Below are 16,240 nucleotides of genomic sequence, written 5' to 3'. Positions count from 1 at the left end.
TAACCTCTTAGCCAGTAAGGCCTTCATAAGTTGTTGTTCGAGGAGCTTTCTAATCTTCAGTCACCACACTCAATTTCTTAGCATTCTCAGAAGAATAATTTCCAAGAGTAGCACCCATATCCACTATCAAGGAAAATCTATTAGCTAAGCCCCTACCAGATCTCGTAACACATCTCAGAGAAGCATTAAACAGCTCCGAATGGGTTGATGACTCCCTAGAATGCTTCATAAAATGTCAAAGACATGAGTCCAAGAAACACTCACCGAAGAAGAGAAAGTACCATGAGCGGTAGCGCTGATGGCTAGCCAAGAAGAAAGGGGAGGACTCCTCTTAGTGGGGTTCACTCGCTTTTTCTATTCTCTAGAGCATTTTTTCGCTTTTTTGTAATTGTTTAATTTTTTCAATTAGTTTTTCTTTGTAAAATCATTTAAGTAATTGTTTATTATTTGGTTTTTTTAAATGTTCTAAAACCTAACCCGGGGTGCCACCCGACCAAGGGACTGGGTCCCGGGTTGACTAGTCTAACTGGTTAAACAGGCAATCTGACTTGTGATCTAGAAATTTTGAATTCTTGCAAAAACACCCCTAAAAAATAAATCAATCCCTGTATGTTTGAAATCTTGCAAACACACCCCTGCAATAGTTAAGGTTTTGTTTTTTCCATCCACATTCTAGTGGCCAAAATTCAATTTGGTACCACCACTTGAACCATCAACCTCTACTCTACAAAACCCCTCTAACCCTGGCATTTGATTGTCCCCCGTTCATCAGTTGTGACTCGCATATTGGGTTGATTTTTTCGACCAAATTTTGACTTATTTTGGTGTCCAAAATTCAATCTGACACCACCCCTCGAACCATCAGTCTCCACTATACAAAATCCTTCTAACTTTGGCACTTGATAGCCTTTTATTCATAACATTGGTTTTTTTCCCTCTTTACATTATATTTTCTTTGTCTTTCTTATCACAATGGTCCAAAGCCTTAATATTAACTCATCCCATTTTTAACAATTATTTTAAAATTAGTTTTAAATAAAGTCTTTTAGTTATCTGATTAATTTAGTTGTATCTCAAATACTTACCGTTACAGCAAATTTCGTTAACATCTTCTATAAACATTTTAATGACATTATTTATTTTTTTACTTAAAAATAATTTTAAATCATGAAAAGTGAAAACAACTTAACGCTTAAAAAAGTTATAAAACAGAAAATGAATTATATAAAAAAAAAAAAAAAAAAAAATTTGATTGAAGGAAAAAATCAAAATTTGTTGTCTGGTTTCACGATGGTTCTGTTCTGCTTATTCGATAAATGATTGTGATTTTGAAATACGAAATTAAGGCATTTAATTAAGCCAAGAAGTAAGCCTTGAATTTTGCCTTTAAGACACCATCCATCTCTTCGTTAATAACTAGGTTTAAAGGTTGGTTAATTATTCTCTTTTTCTCAATCTCCTTCCGTGAAACCAAGTTTGAAATTGAAGCCCCTGTTTTGCCCTACGTAATTTCGGGAAGTCATGTAAGAACTCAAACCACGATCCTAATTAATTAATAAATATCTTACAAGTGATACATAATATCTCAATTTTATTATGAGTTAATAAATATTTTCAAATTGCTTAAATGCCGTTTATTTTAACACTTAAAACTTAATAATAGAGAATTTTTTATTATTTTTATTATGTTTAAGTGGATTAATAATATTAACCCTATTTCTCACTTAACAAACACTTTCTGAATGAATTTTAAGATATACAAAATTACCCTAGTTTGATTTTCTACAAATAACCTTAATTAATTTAACTATATATATTTTCTCATTTAACATATTTGTAATTATGTATATTTTATTTTATTTTATAGATTTTAAATAAATAATATTCTTATGTGACGAGGATCACAAAATACCCAGGTAATTTTATACTGTACCTTTTTAAACAACTATTTTATTATTTTCTTTAACACCTTAAACAATAAAATTTAAATTAATCAACACTAATTAATAATACAATAGGGATTTTAACCGTGATATACATTCGACAACAAGCGCGTGGAAGTTACAAACAATAAAACCTCTTAAAAATGTCTAGTTGTCTGCCAGCAAGGCGTGCGGAGGAGAGTCAGAGAAATGTAAAATTTGCTTACTGAGTATCGAACTCCTGTCACTTGACACGTGCACTCCATTCACGGCCTTTAACCCACGTGTCATAATCTAGCTCCGTCCCTTTCAGACGCTTTTAACCGCAAGTGTGCAACTTGAAAAGTCTTGATCTTGAACCTCCCCGTGGGCCCCACCATGGTCCCCACACCGTCAATAATATCGGAAGCCCACACAGCCCCAGTTTCTTTTCCTCAGTTCCCCGCCGCGGGTTTTGATCGTTTACGGTAATGGATTTCAGCAGCTTTGGGTTCCAACGACGTCGTGTTATAAATATGTCTAAAACGGCTAGTTTATACTGCAAGACAATCCACTGTATTCTCGGTGCTCATGTTTCCATTTTCTACTCATCCGGGCCCATTAATATTTTCCACCACTCATTGTGAAAGATTAGCCTTTCAATTATTGATGAAATGAAAAGACTATATATTCATTGACTTGGTAATTCGATTAAAGTGGGCCTACATGAAAAAAACCTGGATGATGAGGTGGCTAAGATCGAGAGATGATTAACGCAGGAGGCTCACGTACAGCAGTGAAGCACAGAATCCCCCCCACAGATTTAAAAATGGGCAGTTACGTACCAGGTATCTCCTGCGTCGTACACGTGTAAAAGGAGAGACGAGGTTAAGAAAAGAGAGATTGTCTAAAATTAGAAAAAGACCACCGCTTTGGTTAAGCCCACGTGGTTTCCCTATTTCCTCTTTTGTTTTTTTCATGCCCGGGCGCCCGGCCACTTCCCTTCTTCCACGCCCTTTGTTGTTTACTCTATTTTTAGAGAATTAAAATTTAATTATTTTCATTAAGCTATTAATGGAAAGGTTCTTTATACCCATTAAGTCATTATGCAATTCTTTTATATTTAGTAATTAATTAAAAATACTTTTCTCTGCAGCCTCCTCCATATGGAATATATTATCATTTCAACTATAAATTACTATGAAAGAGTTATTAAGTTTATAATAATATTGTTATGAAATTTTAATGTAAAATTATAAACTTTAATATAGATCACTCTATACTTATAACATATTAATGAAATGAGTAATGTTAGGTTTATAACCTAATCTCACAACTTTCTTTCACAATGTCTGATTTGGTAGTTCGTCATTGATCATCTTATAAAATGTGTCTCATCTGTTTGTATGGATTTCGTTTGTTCATTTACGAGCTAACCAATTATGAACTGTCATACTAAAGATGATAAGAGAAGATTTTAGAAATTGAGTTGTAAAACTATTGACCATTGAATAAAGAATCGGAAATAACAAAAAGTTGACCTGATTTAGGACATTTTGTAAGATAATTAATTACATTTAACCCCCAAATTTTATTAAAGTTTTAAATAAACCCAAACAGTTGTAAGCAGCTACACACAGAAGAGAAACAAAGTAGTATTAAGCAGCTAGCAGTAAGTGTTCGAAGTTGGTCAAGTGGGTGATATCAAAAAGCTGTATAGTGTTCTTGCAAGTTGTGATGTCGAGATGATAATGATGATCTGTGGAAGTAACCGTACCTGGAAATTAACACTTCTCAATCTCCACTGACCTCCACGTGGCGTCTCTGAACTGTGTGTTGTCAGCCTATAAAACTCAAACCACTCAGATTCTCCATCATTTCTACTCTCTCTCTCTCTCTCTCTCTTTGCTTCTTCTTCTCCATCATGCACGCGTAGCTTCAGCTTTATAGCTTTTGGTTTTTGATTCTGCACTGCATTTTATCGCTAATCCAGTAAGTTTTTCTTGTTTTATCACCTTTTTCTTTGTTTACTTTCGGCTTTTTGAGCTTCTACATTGTCTGGTTTCTTGTGACAGAAGAGGAGAACTTGAGTTGACATGGAGGGAGACAAGGGAGTGGTAATGAAGGAAAATAAAGAACACCCCACAAATCTTTTGGAGAGGTTTTCACCTGACAAAGAAAATCCAAAGCAAAGTCAACAGTCAAATTCAGAATCTCTTCATGAACCAGACCTCAATCTTCAACTCTCTTTGGGAATTAACTTCGAGGGTGAGAACTCGCTAACAAGGTCGTCTTCAATGACTGGATTCATGACTCAGAGAAAGGACTCTAGGGAAGGTGAAAGAAGAGTTTTTTCATTGGAGAGGTCTTGTTCTCTGCCGGCTGAGAGAGAGCAACAGCAGAGGCTTATAAATATGAGGGAGTTGCAGGCAATGAGGAGAATTCAGGCGAAGAACAGGCTTCTGGAGAGGCAGAGGATAAGCAGGGAAAATAAAGAGAAAGAAAAGTCTAAAGCTTCCCTGCAGGAGCCAATGCTCCCTTTGCCTCCAGCTGAAATGGCTACTTGGGCCGCGGCTTCGCCGGCAAAGAGCCCCCCTCTATATCAAGCCATAGTTAACATCAACCCACAAGGAGAGTTAGCAGCTCAGAGCCAAAAGGGTATAATCTCTTCTCTTTAATCTTTGTTTTGTGTTTTGTTTGTTTGTTTAGAATAATCTATCTACTTTAATTGCTCTGTTATTGATTGCGTATTGATATGTTTATTCGTTTGTTAAAAGATTTAACTTTTTAAACAAGGACTTGAAAAATTGGGATATTGGATGTTAATAAAATATTATCAGTTTACTGCATTCATGGAATATTGGAGAAAAAGAGAAATAGTACTCAAGATTGCTGTTACTGTTAGACATTAGANGGGTGAGAACTCGCTAACAAGGTCGTCTTCAGTGGCTGGATTCATGACTCAGAGAAAGGACTCTGGGGAAGGTGAGAGAAGAGTTTTTTCATTGGAGAGGTCTTGTTCTCTGCCGGCTAAGAGAGAGCAACAGCAGAGGCTTATAAATATGAGGGAGTTGCAGGCAATGAGGAGAATTCAGGCGAAGAACAGGCTTCTGGAGAGGCAGAGGATAAGCAGGGAAAATAAAGAGAAAGAAAAGTCTAAAGCTTTCCTGCAGGAGCCAATGCTCCCTTTGCCTCCAGCTGAAATGGCTACTTGGGCCGCGGCTTCGCTGGCAAAGAGCCCCCCTCTATATCAAGCCATTGTCAACATCAACCCACAAGGAGAGTTAGCAGCTCAGAGCCAAAAGGACTATAAGTACTTCCCTTGAGCTTCAATTCTTAGCTGCAAATGTCGTTGTACCTGAAAATATAAATTCCCAGTTGATTGAAGTAAACAAAGAAAAAGGTGACAAAACAAGAAAAGCTTACTGGGTTAGCGATAAAATGCAGTGCAGAATCAAAAACCAAAAGCTATGGACGAAGAAGAAGAGTTATTTTTAGAATTTTTTTTTTTTTTTAAAAAGTATGGACGGGCGTCCATTAGGAATGGACGCCCGTCCCAACGTAAGGGACGACCGTCCAAAATTTATGGATGGCCGTCCCTAAAGTTTTATTTTTTTTTTATTTTCATATTTTGGTTAAGGACGGGCGTCCCTTATTTGCGGACGCCCGTCCAAAATGAAGGGACGACCGTCCATAACGAATGAACGGCCGTCCCTAATGTTTATAAAAATTTTTTTATTGTATTTTATTCAGGGATAGGCGTCCTTTAAATGGGGACGCCCGTCCCTAGTATATGGACCCCCATCCATATAATATGGACGGGGGTCCATGTGAGTGAACGGCCATCCAAATTTTTTGGACGACTATTCACTAGAAAAAAATTGAAGAAAAATTCACACGACTGGTACACGTAGGGCCAGTACACAATTTTGATGCAATTTTTTCGGTATCCGTAGTGTTGTTGTTTTCGACCATACTAGAAAATTTATCGCAGTAATTTTTTTTTTCTTGAAACATAAAAAATAAAAAAATTTCAATTTTATTAGTAGCAAGTGCTTATCTTAAGACTTATGATAAAACCAAAAAATCCAACCAATTACATATATATAATTATTTTACTTAATATTGTTAGAGTCTAACATCGACTAGGCACTCTCAAGCATACTGGTTTATAAGTGAGAGTAATCATTCCATTCAATAATGTCTTATTAGGTGAGGAGTCAAACTCACTTCAAATTCTATCAAAGCTTTATTGGGTAAGGAGTTAGACCCATTTCAAAGTCTATCTGGTATCAAAGTGAAGTCTTCTTCAAATTCTATCATAGTATTAAAGCTAGACCCAGTTGAGCTGAATATTTGACTAGTGGGTGGGGGAAGAGTTAGAGCCAGCAACTACCTCCATCAACAAACATGACCCAACATATGAGCTTGACCACAAGGGAGAGTGTTGGAGTCTTACACCGACTAGGCCGTGAGGGGGAGTGTTGGTCTCACACCGACTAGGCATGAGCTTGACCGTGAGGGGGAGTATCCTCTATCAACGGACATGATCCAACATATGAGCTTGATTGTAAGGGGAGTGTTGGAGTCTCACACAAACTAAATGTACTCAAACCTCCTAGTTTGAGATCTTGTTGGGTGAAAAGTCAAGCCACCTCAAATTCTATTCAATATACTTCAAAAGTGAATAAGACAAACAATATTGTCCATCAATTACGCATGAAACATCTAGCCAGCCGATCTAATAAGGTCATTGTAGATTTTGTTTTCTTCATTTTCTGGCTCTGGGTTCTTCAGTTATCCTTCTCAGGTAAAGAATTAATGAATTAAGATAGATAAGCCTTGTCACTTAAATACGTTCATATCTACACATACGAATTCTTAAATACAAACAAAATTTTTCTGGTGTAAGTGTTCTGATTTTCATTTTTTAAATTTAGACCTTATTCCTGATGACAAAATTATTGTAGAAAACAAAATTCTAACCCCTTATCTTACATTAGGAATATAAAACTTTATCACTTTTTTGTACACAATATCTTAGAGAATAAAATTAAGTTATCATAATAAATGAATAATTTATATTCAATAAAATAATTTTTCTATAATCCTTCAATCATAACAAAGTTCAAACATTGAGTTACTTTTACGTGTGGGTAGATTACTATCAGCGCGTACATGAAAACAAATATAATAATACTATACTTACAAAGAAATCTTACAAAGATTTTATACACAAGTGATGTGACAAAAAATGAATAGAATATTGAAACAAAAAATCAAACTCATTAAATTCACTTTTCCATTATATTTTGCCACATCACTTTGTATGAAGATTTTTGAAAATTTTTTTATAAGTGTAGTATTACTCTAACAAATTGTAAAGCGACAATTTTGAGTTTTCATGATAAAATAAAAGATAGAAATAAAAAAAGTGTGTGTGAATGACAATGATAAATGATTGCATGTTAATTGTAAGTTTTAATATTTATCAGGAAACAATTTTGGATATATGGTATTTTTGGTGTTGGATGCTTTATCTTCCAACTCTCGCATCCAACCACATAAATTAAAATAAAAGAAGATAATAAACAATAGTAATAAGAAAACAAATAATGAGAAAAAAGTAGATGCAAGACAAAGAGATATTTATATAAAGTTACAAGCCAAGGGGCCTTCGCCAACTCTCTCTCTTCTTACTCTCGATTATTAAGCCTTTGGTGGAAGTAGACGTTTCCTCGTTTATTATCAGCTGTCCCACTTCCATTGCAGTTTTTGAAGTTTTTTTATTTTTACATCTCTATCTTTTTCTTGCTTTAATTATTTTATAAACTGTTCCTTATCAAACGTGCCTGCATCAAATCATTTGAAAATGAGCTCAAGTCAATGGAATTTTCTAGTTTTCTATTCATCATCGATCGCAGGTACCTAACCTCGAATGTACATGTGTGAAAAAAGATATCTCCTTGTATAGAAATACTATTTGTTATGAGCAGTCAATTTTATTCTTTTCTACTATGAAAAAAATAATATGTAATCGTACTCTTAATCCTGCGGCTTTCTGTTTCTCTTTCCCTTTTATATATTATCATTTTATTTGAAAGAATGGCAGAAATCGATCTGACAAGATCAACAGCAGCAACCCACAAGTATAAAAAGATCTCTTCCAATATGATAGATGGACAGTTTAGATAGATACATGCCTTCAGATGTCTTGCCTCTTCATATGCTTTAACTATAATTGGACTCTTATGTATGGTACTTTTCTTTATGCCTCTCTCTGCAACATTCTTTATACCTTCCTTCATTTCTCTTTATCTTATATATATTATATATATAATATATATATCTATATATATATGATCCTCAACTCATCATCTTTAATGGGTTTGTTGTCTTTCTCTACTTTTTCTCCAGGTTAATTATGATATTAAGCATCCAAATGGGCTGCTACTAACTGCAATTAATAATTAATCTAGAATTTATACATGTGAAGAGAGAGGTTTTATGCATATCTGAGTCTGACAAATATTTAGTTTTTTCAGTTTCTGTATGATTAAAGCAAAGATTTGGCTGTCGAATCAATGGCAACGTACTTTCATGGTAACCCAGAAATCCAAGCTTCTGATGGGATGCAAACCCTCTATCTTATGAACCCAAACTACGTACCCTACTCTGACACAACAATCCTCCTCAACCCAGCCGGCAACGCGCTAAACCCTTCTAACGTATCCCACGCACCGCCATCCAACAACCATCAACTTCCCCTTGTCGGTGTATCACTCCCTTCACCATCTCCCCACCTCTCTCAAACCAATTCTGAGGATGTCAACGACCGTTCATCTTTTCATGGCATCTTCTCTGGTGTCCACCCCGACTTATGGGCTTCGATCGAACAGAATTCAGCCCCTAACCACCCACAGATTGTCACTTTGGCCGCTCCAGGCGATGGTAGTCAAGTGGAGTTGCGGCGACCGGTGGCTTCTTCGTGCAGGCAAGGGTTGTCACTGAGCCTCTCTTCACAGCAAGGAGTTTATAATAGGCCAATAAATGTTGAAGTTGACATGCAAGGTCGAGGACAAGTTGGTCTAACGATGGTATCTGTGAATTCTCCATCTTCGGTTTCTGTTGTTTCGAATGGGATTTCAAGTACGCCAAGTGTTGTTTTGGGGTCTAAGTACTTGAAGGCTGCGCAAGAGCTTCTTGATGAAGTTGTTAATGTTGGGAATATGATGTCTTACTCACCAAAAGCGAGCAAAGAAAAGATGAAGTTAAGTAAAGAAACGACGGTTGTAACTGGAGAAGGGTCGTCGAATGGTAGTGAAAGTAGTAGTGCTAAGATTGCAGCTGAGTTAACAACAGCACAAAGACAAGAGCTTCAAATAAAGAAGGGAAAACTTGTTAGCATGCTTGATGAGGTACTTATATATATAACTTACATATCTAGATTCGATCTGTTGATCAATTCTTAAAATTATTAATGGATAATTCTGTGAAATGGCATGTTCTTTGAGAAAAAGAAATTTATAATGGGAATTGGGTTTCTCTCAAATGATTTGGATTTGAATTTCTGCATAGGAATGTCATGTCCTTAAAAGAATACAATTTTATTGAGATGTCTTCTCCACAAATCAGAGGAAGAAAAGAAAGTTCTTAATTGAAATATATATATAGATACAATATTATAAGATAGAGCAGGATTTGTTATATTAGTAAAACAAATTATTCCGAAGTACAAACTTAAAATAGTCGAACTCTCTATAAGAGTACTAACTATAGAGATACAAATGCACATAAACTAATTTTGCGTCCTTGTCATTGAAGGTTGAGCAACGATACAGGCAGTACCACCTCCAAATGCAATTAGCAGTGTCCTCATTCGAGCAGACGGCAGGTTTTGGTTCAGCAAAATCCTACACTTCTCTGGCTTTGCGGACAATCTCAAAGCAATTCCGGTGTCTTAAAGATGCAATTTCTGGACAAATCAAAGCCACAAGGAAGAAATTAGGTGAAGAAGATTTCTTAGGAGCAAAGTTTGAGAGCTTGAGACTCAAATATGTTGATCATCAAATTCGACAACAACGAGTTCTACAACAGTTAGGAATGATGCAGCATAATGCTTGGAGACCTCAGAGAGGGTTGCCTGAACGAGCCGTTTCAGTTCTTCGTGCTTGGCTCTTTGAACACTTCCTTCACCCGTAAGCTCTCTCAGTATTACATTATCATATACGGCAATGGAAGACCCTCCTTTAGTTCTGTATATTTACTTTCTTTGGAATATATATCATTTATAATTTTCCTTTTTTTTTTCTTTTTTGCGTGTGTGTGTGTGAAAGGTATCCTAAGGATTCAGATAAAGTCATTCTCGCAAAGCAAACAGGGCTTACCAGGAGCCAGGTGTGTGCATGCAGTGATTTACACATTGTTTTCCAGTTTGCGTTCAGTTTGCGTTCAGTTTGTGTTTCTATTTTTTTCTTTCCTTTTTTCAATCTGTGAAAACACCAATTAATATACGATTATAAAATATGAAATGCAGGTGTCTAATTGGTTTATAAATGCTCGAGTTCGCCTCTGGAAGCCAATGGTAGAAGAAATGTACTTGGAGGAAATGAAGGAACAAGAACAAAATGGTTTTGAGCAGAATGCAAGCAGAACCAAGCAGAAGGAGTCATTTAAACTGGAGCAAGTAAAAGCATTTCAAGATAAAGCAAAAAAATCAACCAACCAAAATGCTTCTCCTACTAAACTTTCAAACTCAACAATATCGGCGTCCCCCGTGGGAGGAACCCTTCACCCACAAACTGGATTCAATCTCATTGGATCATCTGACCTTGAAGGGGTTGTTCAAAGAAATGCAAAGAGACCAAGGAGTAGTCCTCATGACATGAATAACTCAATCGAAATGGAATTGAAACAAGGTAACCCAAGCAGGAAAATAATTGGGAACAAATTTGGTGGTGAAAGGCTGAGCAAGGATGGGTACTCGTTAATAACAAGCACCACCAACCATGGCGGTGGACTTGGAGCTTATACAATGGGAGAGATGGAAAGGTTTAATCCAGATCAACTGGCTCCAAGATTTCATGGAAATGGTGTTTCACTCACTCTTGGCCTTCCCCATGGTGAAAACCTTTCTGTGTCAGGAAACCAACAAAATCTACTCTCCAATATTCAGTTGGGAAGAGGGCTCGAATTAGGAACAAGCGAACCTGATAATTTCTGTGGCATTAACTCACCACAACCTTCTCATTCGAATGCCGGTTTTGAAAACATTGATATTCAAAACAGAAAGAGGTTTTCTGCCCAAATGTTGCCAGATTTTGTGACCTAAAGGTTTCCATGCAGAGCGTCAACTTTCAACCTATATTTTAGCGTATCTCTCCTTTCAGTTTTTACATGCTGCACGGTAATTATATTTATGTTAAATGACTACTCAAATACAGGCCAAGATTATAGAAAAGATTTGGAGGATTCGTCTTCCCAAGTTCTGATAATTTTTAGGCTGCAGGCTGGCACGAGTATAGGAGAAGGATGATTTGAGAGTAAAGAAAGACAAACAGTAGTTTAGGTTTATACTTACTGAAGTATTTACATATATATAACTTAGTGGGCAAGTTTCATTATAAGGTTGATATTATATATTTTAGTGATATCTTGTGGAATAGATTGTTTGAAGCATTCTAGGAATATAAAAATTCAGCAAGTACAAATATATATTTCGTAGAAGTAACGTACGGTTGATTTGATTTGTGTAACTGGTTATTTATACATGAACTGATTGTTTATATGCGCATTTATCTACATACATGACAGATGAAGGAATCATTGAATTGAAAGTTATTTGGGATAGAAGGGCTTAAATTACATAAATTTGAGAATGAGATAACGATGAAGAAAAATGATACAATAAAATCTTAGAGAATTCATATCTTTATTTTAAGAGTTTCCTAATGTGTCGTTTGTTAATATTAAAAGTAGAGATAAAATATAAACGATTTGCTGAATAATATTTTATATTCATTCAATGGAAATGATACAATCATATACACAAGTTGGTATTCTAAAACAGGAAAATAAATATATTACAATATTCTACCTAGTCTAGAGTAGGGAGGTAAATATATTACAAATAATGATATTGATCACAAGAATATTTCTTAATACTCCCCCTCAAGTTGACTGTGTACCATGAAGTCCCAACTTGCCACTTAAGCGATGGAACTGCTCACTTCCCAAAGGTTTGGTGAAGATATTCGCAATTTGTGAACGTGATGGGACTTAATGAAGTTGCTATTACTCCAGCTTGTATTTTCTCTCATCCAATGTGACAATCTATTTCAATATATTTTGTGCGTTCATGAAAAACATAATTTTGGCAATGTGAAGGGTCCCTTGGTTGTCACAAAACAAAGAGGCCGATAGATTTTGTGTTGCTTTGAGATCTTGCAAGATATATCGTGTCCACGTAATTTCCAAACACGCCGCAACCATAGCTCAATACCCTGCTCCAGCGGAAGACTGAGCCACATTGGTTTGTTTCTTTGATTTTTAGGAAATTAAGGAATTTTATAAAAAGACACTAAATCCTTAAATAGAACGTCGGGGTCGTCGTACAACCAACCTAATCTAAATCATAGTAAACCCTTAATGTGAGATCATTACAAGAAGGAAATAATAATCAATAACCAGGATTACCCTTAATAAATCGTAAAACTCTCAAGGCAGCTTCCCAATGTGGTTTTCGTAGAATTTGCATGAATTGACTTAGAATATGTATAGAATATACTAAATCCGACCTTGTCACTATGAGGTAAATCAATCACCCTACCAACCTTCTATATTTAATGGGACCCTGCAATAAATCGCCATCCTTAGGATTTAATTTTAAATGCTCCTTCAACGGAAAAGAATTCGAATGGGATCCAAGCAATTCTGTATCTTTCAATATATCTAATGCATATTTTTGTTGAGAGACAAAAATTCCTTTTCTGGATTGAAAGACTTCAATGCCAAGAAAGTGTTTTAGATTACCAAGATCTTTGATGCATTCTTGCAAATAATAATCCTTGAGGGACTTAATTGCTTTTTCGTTGTTGCTTATCACAATAATGTCATGAACATAAATACGCACTGTAGTAAATGATCTCCCTAAGGATTTGGTGAATGAGGAGCAATCGGCCTTTTGATTGAGTGAAACCTGCTTTTTGAATGACGTGCAAAATTTTTGCAAACTAGTTACGGGAAGCTTGCTTTAAACCATGTAAGGATCTATTGAGCCGACATACCACATTCTCCCCTTATCAGCGAAGACCAAGGGGAACTTCCATGTAGACAACTTCATCAAGATCGCCATAAAGAAAAACATTTTGAACATTCATTTGATGGAGGATGTAATATACTATATAGCTAGTAATTCTTTGAGAAATATAAGATAAAATTCAGTAAATAACTTTTATAAACATATATACATAATGTAAAATCCGAAAATTCTAATTTTAATTCATATAAATATACACACAAAATACTGATATACTTTAGTAAGCACAAGGTAATCTTGAACAGTGCCGCCAAACTCCTCCGCTTCTTGACGTCCCACCCGGTTGTAAATCATCTAGTACATACAAAACAGTAAAATAACGGAGTGAGCACTAATTGCTCAGTAAGTAAACCAAACTACACGACTGTTCTTCCTCCGTTACTCATCTTTTGATTTTTCCTTTTCTCACTTAATTTTTTGATAATATTCTTCATTCTTTTCTGATATTGTGCATTCTTTTCTGATACTCTGATTTGCTACTTATCAACATGCAAAGACAATGAATAAAATTGTACATCGTCGAGCACATAAGAAATGATGAATCATGTAAGTAGCATAATACATACGCAGAATAATAAACTTTCCTAAGAAAAGAACTTTCTTTTCTTTTCTGTTTTTGTTTCTGTTTCTCTTATGTTGTATCTCTTTCTTTTCTTATCTATTTCTCTTTTTTTTCTTTCTTCTTTTTGATTTGCCGATCAGACTAGGTTGATGCATGGATTTGGAACTCTGGCCATGTGAGTGGGTACAGTCCTCATTTACATGCACTACTTGTAATAACTACTTGATACTACTATACTCATAAAAATACGTATAATAAAATACGAGTACATTAATAAAAATAGTTGAGTCCAAATTTTCTTTTATTTAATATACATATTCTTTTACAAAAGTCAGTATCCTTTACAAAAGTTCACAAAAGTGTGGTGGACAATGTAACTACTCCTCCTCGCCCGCCGACATCCATCTGACTGCATCCTCATCTAGAACCTGCAAAAACATAGAAAAACAACGGGGTGAGCAAAATAATGCTCAGTAAGTAAATCCTCTACTCGTCTATCCCCGTAACTCTTTCTCTTAATTCTTTCCTTACTCGCTTCTCTTCTCATTTCTATTCTCTTTCTGTTTCTCATACTTTTTTCTATATATTCTCTAGTGTATGTCACAACCTCATCTTATCGGAGGCACGGCTGGGGACTCAACCCACTCTTCGTGACTCTACTCATTTTCTCTTTCTGTTCTTTCTATTTCTCTGTTTTCCCATTCTACTCATGGAATGTCACGACCTCATCTTACCGGAGGCATGGCCGGGAACTCTCCCGCTCTACGTGACTTCTACTCATTTTTGTATCGATTGGATTCGGTTATGCATGAATTCGGAACCGTTGGCCATGTGAGTGTACATTCTTTCTCTCTATCTCTCGAATGTCACGTCCCCTTCTTATTGGAGGCATGGTTGGAACCTCATGTTCCACTCTTCGTGACGGTCACGGCCTCATTTGACCGGAGGCATGGCTGGGGATCACAAAGCACCCACTCTCGTGACTTTACTCATCACTCACGGGTTCCCCATCGCACAACCTACTCTATTCTCTTCTTTAGCTCTTAGAGTAGTTTAAGCACAAAGGTCTCTACTCTTTCTCAAGCTAATACTCATAGTGTAGAAATCCTCTACTCTTTCTCAAGCTACTTCTTAATGTACAATTAATGCATATGGATTGTTCATACTCATTAATGCACTTAGGAAATGCCAATATGCAATGTTGCAAGAATTAAGGTTCATAACTCATTCTCATACTTCTCTTAGGCATTTCATCAAACAACTCATGTGCATACAAAAACTCTTCTCTAACTACAATTCTCTTTCTCTTTGAAACCATCCAAAATGGGAAGAAATTCCCTTCTATGGACATAACTCCTATCATAGAAGAACACTTCCAAATATATACTCAATCTCCTCCAAATTCATCTCAACTCATCACACATTAACACTTCCCATAAAGAGAGCATATCCAACACCACAACATAAATACTCATCTCAACTCAATTTCTCAACAAACAAATATATATCTCTACTCAATTTCTCAACAAACATCATTTATACATGCATAAAGAAATCTCTACTCAAGGATTTCTTAAACTTTAGCTTGAGTTGGATTTACTTACCTTGTGATGGTGTGATTCCACTAGCACTTCTCTTTTCCTTTGGTAGATGTCTTTTATCTACACTTGTAAACAATAACACAATAAGACCTTAACACCTTTATAGCTAAATTTCACATCTAGAATAAAGGTCCTTACCTTAGGATGCCTTAAATCACCTCTCTACCCAAAAACTACCTAAAAGCCCTTTAAAATCCTTGAAGGATTGGATGAAAAGTAGAGAGAAAATGGTGAATGAGTATGGCGGTGGAAGAAGAAGAATGAAAGGGTTTCTAAGACTTAACCCTTATTTACTCATATTTTACACCTTCTTTCCCAATTTACCCTTACTCTTTCTTAGGAATTCCACCTTTGCCCTTTTAATTCTTTGCAAATGCACCCCCATTTAACTATTCTCTATGCAATTTCCTTACATTTTACTCCCCACTTTTCCTACTAATTAGGGGTAGAATGGTCATTGTGCCCCAAAGGAAGAATTCTCTAGAAACTTAATAAACATTTTTGTCAAGCCCTTCGCCACGGTGAAGAATCATTCTTCGCCCCGGCGAAAACTTACAGAACCTACACCATAGGTTGCAGGACTTCCTCGCCACGGTGAAGTTTGTAACATAAAAATTTGCCAAGTCTTTACAAATTTTAGGGCAACCATTTAACCAACTCACAATATCAATTCAACCAAGGACCAACCAAACTATAACAACAACAAACCAACTCAAATGAGGACAAAACAATAAACATTCAAGTAATACAACACAATTAAACTATGTACCTCAAGTGGGGTGTTACACTACTCACGGACTGTACAAGTATTGTATCTCTCTACTGTGGCCACTTGCTCGTGGTGGCGTGCATATAGGTA

The 16,240-nt window shown here is 35.9% G+C and overlaps 2 protein-coding genes across 6 annotated transcripts; both read left to right on the top strand.

Moving 5' to 3' along the window:
* Positions 1–4,096: 4,096 nt before the first annotated feature.
* On the top strand, positions 4,097–5,421 carry LOC116116059 (the record flags this gene model as incomplete). Its single annotated transcript, XM_031402163.1, has 2 exons — positions 4,097–4,169; positions 4,818–5,421. Coding segments are annotated over 2 exons (483 nt in total), but the record flags the coding sequence as incomplete, so codon positions are not given.
* A 2,385-nt stretch (positions 5,422–7,806) lies between these two features.
* On the top strand, positions 7,807–11,723 carry LOC116116078 (BEL1-like homeodomain protein 1). 5 transcript variants are annotated; one of them, XM_031402185.1, is made up of 5 exons: positions 7,807–7,825; positions 8,447–9,319; positions 9,726–10,099; positions 10,238–10,298; positions 10,438–11,723. In XM_031402185.1, the coding sequence occupies exons 2-5, from the start codon at positions 8,486–8,488 to the stop codon at positions 11,230–11,232; spliced, it is 2,064 nt and encodes a 687-aa protein (XP_031258045.1). In that variant the 5' UTR covers positions 7,807–7,825; positions 8,447–8,485; the 3' UTR covers positions 11,233–11,723. The 5 variants fall into 5 exon arrangements, with proteins under 5 accessions (XP_031258045.1, XP_031258043.1, XP_031258040.1 ...); XM_031402183.1 differs by lacking the exon at positions 7,807–7,825 and adding an exon at positions 8,014–8,159 and having other exon boundaries at positions 8,438–9,319; XM_031402180.1 differs by lacking the exon at positions 7,807–7,825 and adding an exon at positions 8,014–8,159 and having other exon boundaries at positions 8,319–9,319.
* The last annotated feature ends 4,517 nt before the right edge of the window (positions 11,724–16,240 follow it).

Source organism: Pistacia vera, unplaced genomic scaffold (assembly GCF_008641045.1).
Source record: "Pistacia vera cultivar Batoury unplaced genomic scaffold, PisVer_v2 Contig760, whole genome shotgun sequence".
Lineage (NCBI taxonomy): Eukaryota > Viridiplantae > Streptophyta > Magnoliopsida > Sapindales > Anacardiaceae > Pistacia > Pistacia vera.
The sequence above is the reverse complement of the archived record's forward strand: the minus strand, read 5'-3'. Positions and strand labels throughout refer to the sequence as shown.

What these genes read in the sequence shown, in the direction of transcription:
- LOC116116078 (XM_031402185.1), top strand. Translation starts at nt 8,486, where the DNA reads ATGGCAACGTACTTTCATGGTAACCCAGAAATCCAAGCTTCTGATGGG. An exon ending in TTGTTAGCATGCTTGATGAG is followed by an intron (nt 9,320 to 9,725) that starts GTACTTATATAT and finishes TTGTCATTGAAG; the next exon opens with GTTGAGCAACGATACAGGCA. An exon ending in CAGGGCTTACCAGGAGCCAG is followed by an intron (nt 10,299 to 10,437) that starts GTGTGTGCATGC and finishes TATGAAATGCAG; the next exon opens with GTGTCTAATTGGTTTATAAA.